The sequence below is a fragment of the Anas platyrhynchos genome, chromosome 1 (assembly GCF_047663525.1).
Source record: "Anas platyrhynchos isolate ZD024472 breed Pekin duck chromosome 1, IASCAAS_PekinDuck_T2T, whole genome shotgun sequence".
NCBI classification, from domain to species: Eukaryota; Metazoa; Chordata; class Aves; order Anseriformes; family Anatidae; genus Anas; species Anas platyrhynchos.
Window position 1 is genome coordinate 38857956 of NC_092587.1, and position 20236 is coordinate 38878191.

The 20236-nt window shown below is 35.8% G+C and overlaps 1 protein-coding gene across 1 annotated transcript in view; it reads left to right on the top strand.

Annotated features, from left to right (window-relative positions):
• TRHDE (thyrotropin releasing hormone degrading enzyme) overlaps nt 1-20236 on the top strand; it is a 207427-nt gene that overhangs the window by 62228 nt on the left and 124963 nt on the right. The window contains exon 4 of the mRNA XM_027455444.3: nt 19645-19799. Within this exon, the coding sequence (XP_027311245.2) occupies nt 19645-19799 (155 nt within the window). The remainder of the gene's footprint in view (nt 1-19644; nt 19800-20236) is intronic.

The window sequence follows — 20236 nt, forward strand, 5'->3', positions numbered from 1 at the left end:
CTTCTTTGGCTTACTGACTAGCTTTGTTGACAAAGTACTCGTGTTACCTCCAGGTTGTTGCTGTAAGCTGAAAGCCACTGGCAATTCTGTATGTTAGGGAATTAAACTGTTTAAAAAGAAAGAAAGGAAAAAAGAAAGGGAGAGAGGGAAAAATGGAGGGTTTCCTAGAGGGATGTTTTAAAATGCTATCACCATGCTTTGCACCTACTGAGAAAGTAGGATTTAAGCTATGCTCAGTTCCCTATAGCTACTTGTTGTAGTACCTGTTTTGGCAGCCCCTGAGCAAGCAGCATGGAGCAGCTTTGATTCTTTCTTTTCCCCTCCTTCCCATCTGTTGCTTCTCTCTGTATGTAGGTGTGCCAGCCAGCCTGTGCTGGGAGTGAGATTGAGCAAAGGTTTCTCCACAAATGCTGCAGGAGACCGAGACGTGTATAATTGGCATTATCTATGATACCCCAAGTCAGGCAACAGCAGAGGATCAATGCAAACAGAGCAAGGCCTCTTGCACTGGTATGAGCAGGTTCCTGATCCTGAAAGTTTCTTGCAATATCCTTTTAAGTCGTTAAGAGCCTCAGTTTTCTCTGAGGCTTGTACCTCTCAGGAATCAGACTTAGGGTTACAGTTATGGGTAACTGTATATATATAATTAATAATATTTTAATATATATAATATATATTGTTATATATAAATAATAAAATTTAAAAATATATATATATTTTTTCCAATATATGCCACATTAGAACTAATGTCAGGCTAACAGCAAAAATGTATAAAAATGTATAGAGACTATTTTATCTTTTATTTGTTTGTTTTAAATTATTAAGCCTTTTTCTACCAAAGCTGAGAGCGGAACAGCAGTGAGGTTTGTGCCAATTCAAGGATTCTGCCTTTCCTGTGAGTGGTATGGGTGACCAGAGACTATGAGAGATGTGACACTTCCTTCATCAGCTACATACTCTCAAATTTGAAGTGTGACTATGAAATTCTTGTAACAAATGAATCTAAAGGATGAATCTAAAGGTTTTATTCAATTCTTAGTACCTTTTTGCAGGAGAATGACTTTGGGAATGAAGTTTCCTTTCCTGTTTACAGGAGTTTAGAAAGCTAGTTGATATGCTGACTATTAAGCATTTATGAAGCTATGTTGCATAAACACAGCTCCAAGTTTGGCTGGACCTTTCAGCAATGAAGATGGAACTTTTTCTTTTTTTCTTTTTTTTTTTCTGTTCTAACATTTCCCCCTGAGTGTTTCTGTAAAATGGATGAAAACAGTAACATCCTTTTGAATTCCCCTGTTTTCTGGAGAAAAGGAGGCTATCAACAAGGGAAAGTATATTTTGCAACACTGAAATGATTTGAAATTATTCTGAGGGATGGAATTAAAAATTAACTCTTTCTTTCCCTTCTTTCTAGTATCCCTTATTTTTATCCAGAACTGTTTTCTCTTTGAGAGCATGACCTATATTATTATGGGAGCTCTTCACATAATTTATTAAAGGGAAAATTGTAAATGAAGTCACATGCTGAAGATTGTCAAGTCAGGTACTACTAGTGATGGTCATTGAAAGTGGTAGAAGATTGGATTAAAACAGATAAAATACTTTTTTCTTTTTTTTCTTTAATAGTCACTAGTAAAGTACAGAATAGAATTTTTGATTAATTTGCTTCGATATAAGATCAGAAGGAAGTTTCCATATTTCTATTTAGATACTGAAACTGAGATTGTAGTTACTCCAGATTTAATTTTTAACATTTTCATGGTATTGGTAGTGTCTTCTCTTCTAACACTGTCTTTGCTGGTTGGTGGAAGTTCAAATGGCACTTTTAATGTATTTGTTTATCTCTGAATGTACCTCTGCTTGATATACTTGTGAAATAAAAAAGAAATGAACAGCTCTTGTACTTTCCAATACTGTCATGCTAAAATAAATCACAAGCATAATTTGAGAAACTTGTCAAACCATAATTAGGATTAGTTTTATTGAGGACTGTTGTGGTGGTTACTAAGCAAAAGATAGAACATAATTAATGACAACCACTTCAAGTCACCTCATATTATATGCCTTTTAACTGTTGATTTATTGATGCAAAATTACAATGAGAAGGCAATGCCTGCCAGTTCAGCATATTTGGGTGAGCCATTCAATCACCTCCAACACATTTCCTATGTGGGCTGGCAGAAACAGCTCTGCATCAAGGGGCTTCACTGCCAAGAGAAGATAGATGTAGCCTGGAACGGTGCAGGCAAATACTGCTTTGTCAAGTATGTGCTAATTTGGTGCCTTTCCTAAGCACCCTGGCTTAGTCCCTTCTACTTCAACAGCAATGAGCTTTGTTCATACATCTATGCAGAACTTTGATGTAAAGAGTCAGGAAAAAGTGCATTGCAACTGGATTATTCTTTTAGACTCATTATAGTGCAAGGTAGAAGGAAGATTTTTGATCCTGTTTCAACCAAAATAACCTACAGGTGCCTGCAAATCCAGTAGTCCACTGAGGGGAAAAAAAAAAAAAGTAGACCTAAACAGAGTATGAAGTCCAGGAAATGGCAGGTAATTAAATTTTTATGTTGATGTTGGTGTGTAGCCTTCAATCTCAAATCTGATTTTATATATATGTATCTGTAGCTTTCTGATATTCTGTGCTGGAAGAAGAGTGAGGGATAGAAAATTACAGACCTACTTGAAAGAAACCAACTGAATGAATTGAACCTTCAATTACAGATAACTACTTAATAGCTGTTTAATCCAGAAGAAAACACAAAACACCTCTAAACTGTTTGCAATCTACTTTAAACCTTTAGTGCGATTTGCAAATTTTTCAAAAGTCGCAAAGAAAGCGGGGAAGACGAAGAAATCTAAATCTTCGTTGTATCTGGAAATGTATTAAAGTTTTCCATATGAGCCTGGTAAGCTTGTCATAGTTTATCCTATAAACTAAATAAGTGTATCCTATAGACTAATAAGAAAAATACTATTGATGCATGCCATTGTAACCTAGGCAAAAGTTCCTGGCATGACAGTATCAGACACTACCAGAGCAGAAAGCATGGTGTGTTAGCAGGGCAGCAAAAAGATGCAATTACTGTTGCTGTGGAAGAAAGGCTGATAAACTTTTACATAGGAGACTATTTCAGGTGTATGAATGATTACATAGAATCATTCAGGTTGGAAAAGACCTCTAAGATCACCTAGTCCAACCTTTAACCTAGCATTAAAGCCCGCCACTAAACCATGTTACATGTTCCTTGAAGACCTCCAAGGATGATGACTCCACTTCCCTGGGCAGCCTATTTCAATGTCACACAACCCTTTCAGTAAAGAAATTTCTACTAATATCCAACCTAATTCTCCCCTGGTGCAACTTCAGGCTGTTTCCCCTTGTCTTATCACTTGGTTCTTGGGAGAAGAGCCTAATCCTTGCCTTACTATAGCCTCCTTTAAGGTTAATGCACGATAATGTCTCTGCTGAGCCTCCTTTTCTCTAGGTTAAACAACCCCAGTTCCCTCAGCTGCTTCTGGTAAGACTTGTTTTCTAGGCCATTTACGTATGTGTACATTTGCACACATGTGGCTGAATAAGTGACCTTCTTCCTCCTTCCTCTCAACCTCAATTGAAACTTGCTCCAAGAAATGTTCATTCATCAATCCTGAGTGCATGCATCCTGTATCATAAGTGGTGCCAAGTTCACAGGGACAGTGACATAAAATTTTGTTACAAAATAATCCTTTACATGTGCTAAGACTTCATAAACAGATCTTGTCCTCAACAGCAGAAGCTGTCATCAAAAAGGTGGCAAAGATTCAGGGCAGCAAAGGAAAGTGGTCTGAGTCCAACCTGGTGGGAGAAAGCCTACTGAGGGCTGATAACACCATTACTTTTCTTTCTTGTGGAAGGATAGAATGTTCATTTTTTTTCTTCATTTTTCTCTTCAGTTTCTGTCAGCACCCAAACAGTAAATGTGGAAATATACCTGATGATGTGAAAGCCAGCAGTCTGATATGGGCAAAAAGAGAATAAAGGGTTTTGATCAAGAGGGAAGAATCATTAAAATGCTAGAAAATGGGAGGAGTTAACAAGTGAGCTAGAAGAGAGATGCTGGAATTCACAATGAGAGTTATGGTGAGGCTAAAACATCTGGAAAAGCTTGGAATTTCTGCAGGCAAAGTGAAGAAATCATTGCAGAGATCTAGGTGCCTGGACATGTTCCATTAACGGATTTCAGCAGTACTATTCTGATCAGATTGCGTCTGGATAAAAGTCAAGACATTTCTTTGACTGCAAAAAAACCACTTCAATAGATGGAATCTCTAGGAAGAACAGCCTTTTCCACTGTCAGAGGGACTTCTGTTGTATGGCCTAAGTAGCTAAATGTGAGATCTTTGAACCACAAGTTCCTTGTATTTCTTCACTAATTGCTAGAATGTATTTCTATAAATCCATGCATTTCTGTAGATTATGCAATCACAGAATCACAGAATTGTAGGGGTTGGAAGGGACTTCAAGAAATCATCGGGTCTAACCCCCCCTGCCAAAGCAGGTTCCCTAGAGCAGGTTGCCCAGGTAAGCATCCAGATGGTCCTTGCATAACTCTAGAGGAGACTCCACAATCTCCCTGGGCAGCCTGTTCCAGTGCTCTGTCACCGATGCAACTCAATGCATGCAACTAATTAATTGCTTGAACATTTGTTTTCAAACGAAGCTAATCTATACATTTTCTATGCAAAATAATTCATTCGAATTAATGAAAGAATATGTATGGAAAAACGTGAGTATCTAGGACATTAAATAACAAAGGAATGAATGTGCTCCTTAGGATGTTAAAATGATGGTAGGGACAGCTAATCTTTTCTCTGATGCTTCCAAAATTTTTCACTGACTACTTAAAGTGCAGAAGTTTGAAAGGGTAAGTTATAACTTTTTGTTCAAACACTGTCAAGCATCTTATTCCATTCACTGAAATTTGTGTTGTCACTGCAACACTGAATATTCACTTGTAAAAGAAGTAGCAATTCACTGTATAGTATACAGCTATGACAAGAGACAAAAGTGCCTTATGATAAATATATATATGTATTTTTTTTTTGTGCTGGTAGGATAGCTGGTTTTCTTGAAGCCCCTCGTACTTGTCTCTGTGGATGACTATCTTTGGTCATCACTGTAATAATAACCATGAGCTGAAATCAAGCTGAACTCCCTGGCAGAGCAGACAGCAAGGATTGTACAGATATCATGTATGTTAATGCAAAGTGCAGTGCCTCATCTGTCATCTTTGAAGAAGAATGCATTGCACTTCTTTTAAACAGGTATTGAAGCACTGAGGAATTAAAGAAAAAAAAAAAAAAGAATATCCACATAGAACTAGTCTCAGTTGTGGATTTTTATGCCAGATAGCCAGAGGAGGTTCAGCACCTTTGAAAGTATTAAACAAAACCAGCCCTGCTTGTTTTAGCTCTGTCTGAAATGCAGACAGAGGCAAAAAAAAAATCAATGTTTGCTAAATGAGAGAGAAAAAAATGTCTTTAAGAGTAAAATATCTCCTTTGGAAGTGTATAAATAATAGCATAAAAAAAAAACAAACTAAATTGTCTTCCTATAGAGATACTATAAGATGCCTTTCATCAGGTAAAACTGAGATAAGGAGATAGCTCCTCCAACAATATCATTGTTTCATTTAAAACATAGAATTTGTAATGCTTGCACCAAGACAGAATCCCCCAATTGCCCTTTGTTTTTCTTCATCCTCCTTTGTTTCTCTCATTTGCGTTCCTAGTGAAGTACTAGGCTTTGATCTTCCACATGCTTAATCATTTGCTTTAAGCAAGTCCTTAGTTCTATTAAATCTGAATTACATTTGAACCAACGCTGTTATACACTGTTCCAGCATCGAAAAGGGACTAGGAAGCATGTGATTCAAGGGTTATAAAATCCTCATCCCAGGCCAGTTGTTCTTTTGTGCCTGGTCTTCATTTTAAATCAAGATAAATTACTGTAGTTAATATTTCCTCCATAAAATAAAATAAAATAAAAAAAAAATAATATCAAAACTCACCAAATCTCAAACCAACAGTTTCTTGGATATGTTACATTCACTCTTTTGTGTCTTATGCAAAACGCATTGTGGCTTTTAGGTATTGAGTTATCTCAGCTACTTCTTGTCTTAATCTCTGTGCTTTTTTGAGGAATGTTTGGCACAAGTCCCATATGTTAAGGCATTTGTGAAACAGTAGGACTAAAATTGGAAGACATGATGAGGGAATCATATGACAGCATGTGAGTCTTTCTGCTATATCTGTCCTCCAGTTCTCCTTCCTCTCATTTTCTTTACATCTTTGAGATTCCCAGTTTTTGAATAACTGTGAGGTAACATTGGCTTCTCCCCTATAGCTTACCATGTTTTTCCTACCAATGTACTTCCTTCCTTTTGTACTAGTGCCAATACACTAGTAAATACAAGGAAGTCAGGGAGAAAGTTTCTTCTCTTTAAGTTCTGAAACTTTACTTTGATATCTATGGTGGCTTGTTATTATGTTTTAAATTCTATTTTAATTCTTCTTCTGTATATCTTATGTCAATGGGTTGCAGTTGTGCTGACAGATGGAATTTGTAGTTTCAGAAGAGCCTTAATGATACCATGATCAGAATATTTTTGTGATAAATTGTCTCCATGTGTTAATATAATATGATATAATGGCTGCATGGGAATGTATGTGGCCTCCCAGAGATTATGCCTGTTTGAACACTTGCCTTTGTGACTTTCATGGAAAGACTTGGGGTCACACTGTAAAAGGACAATGATCTGCTTACTGTCATTTTCTTGAAGATGTAGCAAGTTATTCTCTCTCTTCCCTAATAGATTTTGCAATACTTTTGTTGTGCAAGTCATTCTTATGTTTTATGAAAAGAAAGGCCTCTATGCTCTTTCATAGTCTTCATTACTGATAGTCAAACATTACTGATGCAGCAAAATCTTTAATTGAATTCTTTCTCTTTTAAGTGGAATGATCACAAACTGTTTTTTCTGTAAATAATAATGAAGCAAGATGGTATGGAAAAATTACGATTCTGAAAGAAAAACATCTTCATAAAGGAAACTTTAAAATGAAGTTATATTATTTTAATGTAAATTATTCATAGGTTATCAAGTTTAGATGAGGTTTGTGAACCTAATTTTGTTATGCTTCTTTAATATAACTTTAATATAACTTTAATGTTTAAATCTATGATGCAGGGAATGAAAAAGGGGAACTCAGGGAAACCATTGTGATTTCTGTATAATTGGAAAAGTTTATGTATTCAGTGGGCTACTACTGTTGAGAGCAGACATTTTTCTCTAAGACTTTGTAACTCAGTGGTATGACATTGGATGTAGACAAGATTGTATTTTGACAAGTAATGCTCCCTTAGGAGAATAACATGCCACACCTATTTTAATGTCTTCCTTGTTGCTAATAAAAGGACTGATCAGGAGGGTTCTCAAATTTTGTTATTTGGTAGTTGTTGGTGGTCTTACTGAATTTCTGTGTGCTTTACCTTCACTTTACTCACATTTATTTTTTTATGGTTACTTTTGCTAGTCAGTCTTATTTGCCAGCTTTTTCTTCAACATCTTTGATGCAGATGTGGTCATTGCATTTTCTTTGTCACTACCTTTTCTATACAGGCAATTTGCTCTCAAATACAATGCCACCATGTAAAGCCATTCCTTCAGTAATAGTGTCATTCCAAGGTGTTACTGATTCCCAGAGTTCCAAAAACTGCCCTGCAGCTGTTGTGGCTACATAAAGCTATTAAGAAAGGCAGAATGCAGGAATGTCTAAAGTGTTGGCATCTCTTATTAATAATCAAGCAGTTGCTGAACTATTTCAGCAAAGAAGTTATTTCAATACCTCATAAACCTTCAGCTCTCTCTTTCAACTCTTTGTGCTTGAGCAGTGGAAAAGATGTGATTTTTCACAGGTTTTAGGTTTCCTCTTGTTCTATGCATTGAAGATACAGAAAACCTTATTGGAATGAGTCTGAGGAAATGCAAATGTGTCCTAACAAGGTGTTTTCAAGTGCAATTAAATCACGTATTCAAACTTAAGCCTCTATTCTCTTTATGCATTCACTTGCTCCCTCTTCATCTCCTGCTTGTATTTGTAGTCCCTTTGGCAAAATTTCCTCACCTTCCAAGTCCTTACTGATCAGATGTCCCAGCCAAATTCTATCATTTCATTGTCTGGTTTCTCATTTTGCCCATCTGTTTCTCATCTGTTTCACCCAGGTCTCTCAAGCCTTCTGCACATTTTCCTGTTGCATTTCTTTGTGCTCTGGCATGGTATTTCATTTCCATCACCACTGAATCTTTGTTTCTTCAAAAGTGATTCAGTCTTTTGTAGCTCATGCTAGTGCTTTTCTGGTGTTCCAAGCTACCTTCTCAAGCTCTTTGTTTATCACTTTGAAATTTGTGAAACACAAAATACTAAAGTAGGAATAGCTTCTTTGTCTGAGGTTCTTATAATTGCTGAGTACAGAAAAAAATAATTTTGTTTGGACCTTACAGAAGGTCCTTGTTCACTGTCCAAAGCAGCATTCTGACTAAAACATGCACAGTAACAGAAAGATGTTTTATAGCAAAAATACTATAAAAGTGAACAAAAAGCTGTAAAGTTTTCAGAGTGAAAATGAGATTTCAAACATAAAGTACTCTTTCTTGAAATTTGAATTCTGATTGTAAGTTGTAATGGATTTTTGGAGGTCTGACTGACCTTTGTTCTTTCATGCTGACTTAAATTAGAAGTAATATTAATTATTATACTATATTAACAGCTTACTGTTGTAGTTGAACTTTTAAAGAATATCAGACTACTAAACTTGGAAAGGTAATTTGCTAAAACCCATAAAATAGAGACTGTAGAAGTGCACTATCAGTTTTGGGTAAGTAGTTATATCTTCTTGTGGTGCTGGAAAAAAATGAAGTTTTATTTATTTTTGGTTTAGTTCAATGACTTGTTCAACTTGGAGCTGAAAAAAATGGAAAGCTGACTCTCCTGTTTCAATTTATATTGAAGAACTAAATATGAGAGGGTGAGACTTATTAGTTCAGAAATCAAGAAGGACATGCTAACTGCAGAAATGTGTTTAATTTGTACCCTGTAAATAGCAGCAATGGATGATATATCAACCGAATGGCTGTATTGTAACTCCAAATGTAGGTAATTCTGCATTACAGATTATTAGATGTCAAAGCTAAATATTGCTTTATTTGTTATAGTGGTCTTATACCTGGGTCTTTATAGTTGTGCCTGGCTTGACCTCCCTCCAAGTCTGTTTCCTTGTCAAGAGCTCAGCAATATTGTGTTTGTGCATCTGGAATCAGTTCCCCAAAAGGGAATGTTGAACTGGAGGATCGTGCTAGAAGAGAGAGGTCAAGAGAAGAGGACCATGGCTACAAATTGCTGCACCAACTTGTGCTGAAGTCTTCAGCTTGGGGTGGAGTTCCTGTGGGTCAGGGCTCAGCCCTTGGAAAATGAAGTTGCTATGAAGAAAGAGTCTACAGATGAGTGAAAAAGAGAGACCCTGGCTCCACTTGAATCCTTGTTCAAGTACGCTTTTTTCTTCCCTAACAGATTTAATACTTCTTTGGTCCTTTTTTAACAGTCAGTACGGTGGAAGTTTGAGGTGTCATTAATGTTTCTGATTGCACTTTAGCTAATAAATTGGTGCGTTTTAAGTGAACACAGGATTATTTTGTTTCTCATGCCTAAGATTATACTTAACATTGTTTTATTAAACTCTTGGTAAGAATGCTGCTTTCCTGCATTTTAAATTTAATTCTCATTTCCATTTAAAGCCATGTGAAGTGTTAATCTGTAAAACTTGATACCCTGTCTAAGCCATTACAAGATAAATGAATAACCTTTTCAAATGGCATCTGCCAGAATTTTGCATATTCATCTAATAGAAATATTTGACATCAATGGTCTTTCAAAGTATCTTTCCTTATAGGCAGTAAGAAAAGTTCCATTTTTACATGGGTTCTTGCTTATATAAAAGCAAGGGAAGACACCCTATTTTATGTTGTCTTACTTGTTAGATCCTGTAGTTTTCTTACTGTGCTCTCTGATTTCAAGGGCAATGAGGTTGCAGTGGGGATCAGTCACTGTAAACCCACTGCTGTCCCAAAGTGCTTCATAACTGTTTGTATATGGGGGCTCTTAGTAGTCAGTAATGAGCTGAATACATTTTATTCTATTTAGATCTTTGTATAATGTAGATAGAGATTGATATGGAATGTAAGCTCCAGTGGAAGTTGCATTATACACTGAAAAATGCAAATGAATTCCCAAAGGGAAGGGGAAATGTTTTTATCCCCTCATTGAAGTTGTTGAAGTAAGAAGCTGCTTACCAGCCAGTTTAGAATGGAAGATAATTTCTAGTCTATCAAACAGATATTTGCATATCTGAGGAACAAGTACGTTTAAGGAGAATGGACAGACTGTGTCTTGGAAATGGGGGAAATAGAAGGAGTTAGAATGAGAGATTAAGTCTGTTTAGATCCCAGGAACTTTTCAAAGTTGAGACTGGCTGAAAGCCTGTTGTGGTTTAACCAAGGAAGATGCAGGAATGTGAAGAGTGACAGGAGGAGAACACCTGAGAGAAGTGTGAAGAGATGAACTTCTTATGGAAGTAAGCTGTAGCTCTTGCAGCTGAATTCTCAGACCAGGGCTCCTGATTAATTTTTCAGTGTTAGGGAAAACATGAAACATAAGGTATGCACAAGGATTGGAACCACAATTGTCTGCTTGTTGGTGCCAACAGAGTATAGATTACTGGAAATACAGTAAGTATAGATTTTGTCTTTTGTTTTGTGGTAACTTTCATAAGCATTTATTACAGTGTTGTCTGTTTTGAAAATTATCGATAAACATTGTTACCTGCTTTTAATCTTAATTTGACTTAAGTTTGATTTAAGGGAATTTACAAGGCATATTTTATGCAGAAGTGTAACAATGCCATATCCCAGGGAATCTGAGTATCATAAAAGTACCCAGGAAATACTTTTAGGAGTTGGTGTTGCCATCATCATCCCCTTTGTCAACAGCACATACTCACTCCATCGATGAAGTGATTTAATCCATCACCTTTCCAATATTTCTTCCCCTGCACTGATCACTAGTCTCACTTGTCTGGACTGTCACTGTGTGTGCAGCTCTGATGTTCTCTCTGAGCTCTGTATGATTTTCTGTCTCTGGTTTCTCTTCTGGTGGGATATTGGATTATCAATCTTATTCACTGTGTCAGAGATCTGTCTAATCTTTATTCTGGGCTGGATGGCTCCTGTTGATGGCAGGCTCTGCTTTTCCTTATTTCTGAGTCTCCCAGTAGTCTGTCTTTGAAGTCCTTGTCCCAGAGTCTGTCACAACCTCTTCTGTTCTCAGCTGTTATTAGCTCCTTGCCACACTTCGTTAGTATAGTTCAGTTTGTATCAGTCAGCAGCTTGTGTGTTTTCTTTTGTAACTTCAGATTAAAGACTTCTGGAGTTTCATTTTTATATGGATCGCAGTATCCTTCCATTTTTTTGTAATACATTTTTGTGTTTCGGTTCTATTCTTTGAGTTAATTGAAACTGTTAAACATATCAAGTGTATCTGAAACCACAACTGTCAGAAATAAGGCTACTTTCTTACTATTATCTTTCTCTTCACTAGTACCTGTACCTATCGCTTCCAGGTGCAGAATGAAGTGCTATTTAAATCTCTTCCCATTGTTTTCAGCACTTAAATTTTCAGCCCTGATGGAGGTTTCAGCTACCCTACTTTTCCACCCTGCTAATTTCTTTGCCTTCCTCCACCAGGGAAGTGACATTTCTTCGAGGTTTGGGTCCTAACACTGCAAGAGCTGATGGAAATCTACATTAGCTATGTAGAGAAGGTTGTTCTTTTTCTGACAGAATGTCATACTCCTGTTTTTTACTGTGATTTTGCATGTACTGTGGGTAACAGAGAACACAGCACATTGGTGGCAGCCTGCATCCATGCTGCTTTGAAACAGAATGAATGAGTAAATTTACTTAGTTAAATATCTCCAGGATATCTAAGTGCACCAAGAAATTCAGCTTTGACTTTCACATTTGGGTCCTACCAGTTCATCGGGTTGTTCCTTTGAGCCATTTATAACAGTAAATGTGGATTCTGCCACAAGACTTAGGGTAAGTGGATGCATGCTCATACATGCTGGTTTTTATAAGAAATGTCTTCTAGCAATTTCTTTAACTCTTATACTAACAAATCAGCAAGAGGACGGAAAATATTTCTGTTAAGATAGTGAGAATTTATCCTGATGAAATATTATTCTAAAGAATTTGTGTAAGAATGTAAGGCAAGTTTTATTTTTGAGCTTAGGATAAGCAGCAAGACCAAAATACCAAAATCAGTATCTCAGGAGCTATCTTTAAGTAGTGAGTTTTTGTTCCAGGACAGTCCATTCTTATTTCTTCATCTTCCTCTGGAGGAGAGGAGAAGAGAAATGACACACATTATCCACAAAAACATTGCCTTCAGATGTAGTGAGTATGGCCAGCTATATTGCAATTTTCTCTCCAAGTGGAATATTGTCATACATATTTTTGAGAAAATGGTAATGCAAGACACCTGCATGTCTTCCCCAAATCCTATTTCTACCTTTTCTATTAAAATGTGCCTATTGCCTGTGAATATCATCTCACTTTAAAGCAAACATGAGAAATAAACTGGATTTACAGCGTGCTACTAGTGAAAACATTCATGTCTTTATTACTGTGATGCAAATCAGTTTTATGTCATTTAAGGCAGATGAAAAGATTTATTTTACCTAATTGTTATAATTCTTAAGCAGTATGGATTTCTGGAGTTTTCTCTGTGTTTGCACCTTGGTTTTGCAGTGACAGGAATATAGCAATGGCACTTGATCATTTTCTTTGCAGCAGTATTCATTCTGGAAGTGTTCAGTAATCAGCAGTGTGTTGTTTTCAGCTATAGAGTCCTCATGCTCTATTAACTGTGGTGTTAGGAAAATGGCTGTTGGCAATTTTCCATCATGTCAATGCTTTTTGTATTCACGTTAGAAATGGTATATATGAACGCAACAGAAATATTTCTCTCTCTTTTTTTATTTTTCCTCTCTCCAAATATTTTGGTGTTGAGAATAGGAATGTATTTATTCTGTTCATATCTGGTGTACTAGCATTGTGACTTAGAGAAACAGAAAACAGTTTATTTCAGCCCATCTCTCAGTATGTTCTGTGTAACTCTTCTCCAGTGTATGTCTGAGAAAAGTTTAGAATGCCCATATCTAACCGAGGGCCAGAGAATTAAAAAAGGACACATAAGAAGACGCCATTGTGTTTTTCCTTACTGGAAACTTCGTGAAAGATTTTTTTGTCCTTGTTTGTTTTTGTGCAGCAATTCATAATGATCTGTCCAGGTATTATTTAAAAGAAAGGCACTATTCATGTAGAGATCGATACAACCAAGATGATACATAATTCAGTCTCAATGGGCCATTGCATTCATTTTTCATTTCAACATTGAACCATTTGATACACCTTGAAATAACAAAGCAATGATCTATAAATTGGGGTTATGAAAATTGAAAGCAATTTAATAATATGCATGTCAAATAAAATCAACGGGTTTCTATTTTATTTTCTTAAACTGTAAACTAGCCATTACCCAGTGTCAAGGCTCCATTGCTTGAAAAAATAACAGTTTTTCTTTTTATACTGCTGCTTATTCTTTCCTTCTCTCCCACATATTTTTTCCCTCTTGGAACCTTCAGTATTCACATTGCATTAAACATCTGCTATTCATATCAACCACTCTGGAAAATCCATCCATTGTTTATGTCAGTTAATGTTAAGTAATACTTTGTACAGCAATAAGAAGCAATAAAAAAAAACAGCAATAAACTGCTGTGTGTCAGTGATTTCTCCTCAGGGTCTGCAACAAACCATTTGATTTGACTGAAATAATGGCAAACAGGTTTAGACCTTTGAATTAACTCTGTAAGCGGAAGTCCATGTGGGCTGGTGTCAGATTTGTAGAAGGACATCAGTGGTGTAGCCCCAGAGATAAAAACTGATGGGTGCCAGAAAAAGCATTTAGGTAAACAGAAATGTTAGTTGAAGTGTTCCCGTGTGAGTGTCATCAGGTGGTTTGTGACTTTTGAGTGTTTGAATACTTCATATATAGTAAGAGAAGGTATAAGAATACTACTGAGTGGTAGTTTAAATAAAAATAATAGTTAAAAAGACAGCTAATTTAGGGTACCTAGTTCTTAAGTGCCCATATAGAGACCGTGAAAGTGGTTCAGTTTGCAGGAAACATGTACTTACTATGAAATCAGCCTCCTAACAGTGTCTCAAACTACACATTCAAATCCATTAGTTGTGTTTTGTTCTGCAGTTGAAGTCAGCTGGAGACCTTCCCGTTGGTTTCAGGGAGATTTCATCTAGCCCTGGGATGGATTTTCTTTTTTTTTCTTTTTTCCCCCTCAAAGTCCTTTTAAAGAAGGGGTGAAAGTACATATATAAGGAAAACTTGATTTTTCAAGCATGACCGTCTCAGTCATATACCAAGAAAACAGTGCAGAAAAGAAAGCTTTTCAGTAGCTAATTTCAATATTTCTTACAAGGGCTATTATCATGAGTTCTTTCTGAGTAACCAATGTGAATATTTCCTTTTAATATCTACTGTTTGGTGTAATGGTTTTTAAGCCAGGCTGCCACTTGTGCCATAAATGTCACAAAAACATTTTTGTCTATATAAATCATTAAGTAGTATTCTGTTTCATAAAAGCATATTCTACTTACTATTAATAAAAGAAATGGCTTTGATTAAAGAATCTAAATGGCAGAAATATAAACCCCTTTAGTAAATAGTTCTTATTTTTGTACAGCATTCATTTAGGATGTTGCACAAGACCTTTAGGGAGATCTAATAGATCTGTTGATTGCAATACACAGTATTAAGAAAGGGCCAAACCATACTTCAGGTTTTCATTTGTCAAGATTAAAATAAACTGATATTAGACATATTTTTTCTTAATTTGTTGGTCACTGCCAAAAAATTGAAATACCTAGTATCAAAAAATCTACATCTGAAATCTTGAAGAAAGCCTCTCTGAAGAAAGGCATGAAAGTAATGTTTGAGATGCATGTAAGTAGATTCAAATTATTTTTAGTGTCATTTTTTGGTAATAAATATAGGGATTAGAAGGGAAAAACATGGAGTTCAGAGTGAACAGTTTATCTTCATGTGCATCCTGATTTTATTAAGGAAAATATATGTGTAAAGATGCTTGTCAGAAAATTGTTGTTTCTTGCTGTATATTCTGATTTAAAATTGCAGTGTTTCAGAGCTCTTAGATTTATTTGGGATACTGATCATATATGATAACAGAGAAAATTTCCTAACTTTTTTCAAACGTAGTTATTTTATTTTATTTTTTATTTTTTTTCCCAGTAGGTGCTTTTTTACCTTCTGCCTTGAGTATGAGAAATTTAATGCTGTTTTATGTCCTGCAGAATCTATCCCTTAGTTATATTTCAACCAGCTGCTAAAACAAAATTACAGTACATCTACAGTAATTGTGTTCATGCATGTGGATGTCTGTCTGTCTGTGTTTATACACATCCTCATATTTGTATGTATAGTAAGGATGTGTGTCTGTTATGCCAGTATCCCCATCAGACTTCAAACTGTTAAAATGAGTAAGATGGTAAAGAAAGTGGGGGAAGGAACCCCAAATTCAATGTACTCTAAATGAAAGAATTTGATCTTTTGCATTTAATCCTATTCAGTTCTAATCCCGCTCTCATTTAAAGCAAGAATGGTGTCCCCAGTTGCATAGTTTGGGAATTTTTTGAGGGTTTCTGGAAAATACTATAACCAAGTGGGAAAAGAGAAAAAACATGTAATTTTTTTTTTTCCAAATTACACAGATTCTAAATTAATAGATAAACAGACTCAAGGTGAATGTGAATTCTTTTTGTAACCAAGTTAGGTGTTGAATTGCTAATTTCTGTTTTGCACTATGATGATACTTGCTAATAATGTCAGGCAATTATATTTTGATGTAAGCTCACATAGTTATGATTCCTTAATTAAATGTTTGGAAGTAAAAGAAGCTGTTGAGCTATGTACAGTTTTTTTAAACCTGAAATGTTGAAAAATGAGATTCACAGAGGAACAGATTTCAGAAACATCCAAATATATTTGAATAATTGTATCAGTATTGTGTATTAGTTTGAAGTTCCAACACCTTTTTGTCATGATGGCTTTTCTGGTGATTTTATTTTAGCTGTATAGTTTTTACTCCATAGTCATGAATTTAGTTTCTGTGAAGGCCAAGAGGTGGAAACCCTCTATTATTCCAGTGGTACATAGGAACTCTCTGCACTGCTGTATCAGGAAATCTCAAGTAACAGTTTTATGATATATGAGGATATTATTCTCTGCAAGCAATAACAAGCACTTCTATTTCCCCAGCAATATCTACATAATCAAACATTCACAAGTGCTTTACAAAGAATTTAATTAAATAGTGTGCAGAATAATTGGATGCAGCAAGCACACAAGCTGTTATACATTCAGTAGTTCACATTTTTGCAGTTAATGCAGAATGCTTTTGAGCAGTACAATGTTGTGAATGATATTTCTATCAAAACATGCATTATCACTCCCTCCTTTTGCACATTGGTCCTCAAAAATTACTCTAAAACCTTAATGTCTGTAACCTGCAGGAGCATCAGATACCTTCCTCAGCTCTCTAATAAACAGAGAGAAATAAAAATTCCTTTGCTGAGGCTTGAACATCAAACATCATTCCTCTGAAATCAAACATTTTGATTCCCCAGATAACACTATAGATTCTTGTGTCTTTCACCACAAAGCCAGGTATATTTGTTTTTTTTTCTTTTAAAGTAGTAGAAATCTGGGGAGCCATCAAGATCAACCACCGAAGAATTTTGTTTCTAAAGTAACACTAAGACTGGAGATTCTGAATTTAGACATGAACAATGAGAACAAAAGGATTTCTCATTTTGTAATAACAAGAATGTTCAGAGTCTAATCTGTCAGTTGCTGGAGATTAAGAAAGTCTCCTCTTTGGCATGATAGTGCATTAGCTGATGCATGAGAGGAATTTCAAGGCTTGCAAATCAACGGGTCTGTGCTGGAAGAAAGTGATTTAGAATATTTCTCTGCTGTTGTCTACCTGGAAGGCAGCTAGCCATCCATCAGATTGGAAGGTTTTATAGATATGTCAGTGCTATAAAGCATCCATCTAAACCAGCAGACCAATACCAATGAAACAAATACTGAAAGACAGTCTGTAATTAGCCTATAAAAGTGTTTAGGTGGAGGCAAACTCCGTTCTTGAGTAGTACAAGACCTCACCCCAGTTTCCTGGTGTTAAAGTTATTCCAGTTTATTACTGGCTGACAGTAACAAAATGTGTCTGTTGCAACTGTTAAGAAAGAGCAAAAAAACTAAAAATGAAAGCAAAAGAAAAAAAGGAAATGAAAGGATCAGTGAAAATACGAAATAGTTTTTCTTTCATGGTAGTTTTATTTCAGTGTCACTTTGCAGATTTGAGGGAATTGCTGAAAACTTAGTTGGTGCAGATTAGAAGAGAATCAGTCTCTGCACTTTATTTATTTATTTATTTATTTATTTGTTTGTTTGTTTATAGAGGTAAGAATGAGAAAGATCACTGTTTAATGAAGAATTTGCCATTAACTTCAGTGATTTAATCCAGTATCTTTTGTGTCCTCTTCTTTTTATCCTTATCCCTTCCCTGTATAGCAGACAGATTTTTTTTCATGTTAGTTACAACAAACTGCAGTTATTCTAAAAAATTAGTATGTTTCAAGCTTGAACTGAAGAAGAAAAGGAAAGCATGTAATTTTGAATTTGCTGGCATATCTAATCTTGAGCACCATGCTTTGGATTTTTGCTTTGCTTTCTTTAATTAGGCTCTTGTTCTAATGTCTGCCTTTATATAACATATTTATTCTTTACCCTTTGTAGTATGTATCTGTTTGCAGTTGGGATATTTTCAGTTTGCTTGTATTTGGAAGTAGCTGCTAGAATCTCTCTGTGCCTCCACTTGAGGGCTGTGATTTTTTATTTTTTTTTTTTAGATTTTTTTTTTTTTTTTGCTTCTTGCAACAGGCCCTTTTTGGGAGTGCTGGAATATATCCATGTTCTGCATCTATTCCTGATATTTCAGTGGCAACTTCCTGTGAATCCTGAAGGAGAGCTCCTGCTGTCAGGTTGTTCTCCAAGCCAATTCTACCACATGTATCAGCAACCCCAAACAAAGTTAGGAGATGTGTCTGCTGTAATAGAATTGCTGCTTATAAGCAGGTCAGAATTTTTCTTCCTCAGGTGGATAAGTCAACCCAGTGACCATTCATCCCACACAGTGAAGCATTACCTAGATCTACTTGTGTTAATTATGAATGAACTAGCTTTGAAGCAGTGTAGCCAAATGAAAGGAGTGCGACAGCCAGGCTAATTAATTAAGAGGCCAGGCTAATTAGTTCAACTGAAAGGAGCACCATGCTGATGTGACATTATAGCTTCCAGAATTCTGGCTGATTTGTACATGGGTTGCACTGGGCTTCTTACAGAGGTACAAGCTGTTTCTAGGCTCTTTCAGGTATTTTGCTGTGGAATAGCACTGCATATTTGTTTATTCCTTATGTATGTATTTACTGTAAGAACAGATTTATCTCCAGGCTGATGGTCAATTTGAGTTCCTTCTTAGCCTTTTCCAGTAAGATTTTTCTAGCATGTGGCTAGGCATTGGAATATTGTATTGTTGAACCTCTTGCCAGTGAGAGAAATTCCCCACCACTCTTTTATTTTTTACTTTTTAATAAGCTGAAGGACCTCCCGTCTTCTTCCTAACTTCTAAAAAGTAATATTTTACCACTTTTTGAATACTAGGCTGAAGCAATACTTCCAAGTTTGCATGTATCACCATGGTTCCAGCCTTTAGAGCTGAGAGGTGTTTGTTAGCAGTCCCATCCTCAGAAGATGTGTGCTAGCAATATTGCATACTGAAAGATTCCTTGTTTTGCAAGAACTGGTGGTTCCGAACAGTTTGCCATCTTTCTGACTGTTGTGAAACAGCATTTCTTCAGTGCTCCCCTTGATGTTATCCTTACATACAGTTTGACTTGTATGATGTTCATAAAGGAGTCACTCTAATGAAAAGATAAACGATACTTTCGGTAAAAGTCTGTGTTACTGCATTGATTATGGTAGAGTAAACATAAGAAGTGGTATCAAACTCAAAAGTAAATCGACAACCAGGTATTTTAAAACAAACCAGATTCTGTATGGAGACCTTCTATTAGAAATACTAAATACTGTGTTACAGCAGTAATGTAGTAATCCTTAAATATGTTTGAACAGATAGTGATATAAGAACAAAAATAATGTTATTAATGTTTCATAAATAATACTGTTAGAGAGCTGAAATTAACAGTTATTTTTTTACATATATGTTATTTAAAATATTTTCTAATTATAGTTTATGGCCTTACCTACAATAGCTCCTCAGCACAGTAGCTCCCACAAGCAGTTAACATATATTTTCTCTATTTCCAGATCTGTTAGCTGTGCCTAAACATCCATATGCTGCTATGGAGAACTGGGGACTGAGTGTTTTTGTGGAACAAAGGATACTGCTAGATCCAAGCATTTCTTCTATATCATACCTGCTGGATGTCACCATGGTCATTGTACATGAGCTATGTCATCAGGTATTATAGGTGTTCAGATATTTGGTATTAATGTCAGAAACCATGCTTTACTTTTCCAAGCTGAAAATTCATTTGCACAGGCAGGTGCAACTTTTGTTGTGATTGTAGTCCAAATAATACTGGGACTTGTAAGATACCTCACTAAAATGCAGAAATTAGGAGGAGTCAGAATGGAGATAAAAAAGAAAATTAGTAGTAATGAACAACTTGCCTATCTTCTGTACCACTATATTCTTTGCTTCAGAGCGTGTTGTTTAGACTATACACATTGATAACTGTAGAAAATGATTTATTGCAGAACTATAGCAGATTCACGCTGAGTTTCATGTTCATGTCAAAAAATGTTTTGGTTGAAATCAATTTGTTAGTCTTACTCATCTTACCCTTCTTCCATCACATATACACATACTTTCTTTTCCTTTCTTTTTGTTTTTTTT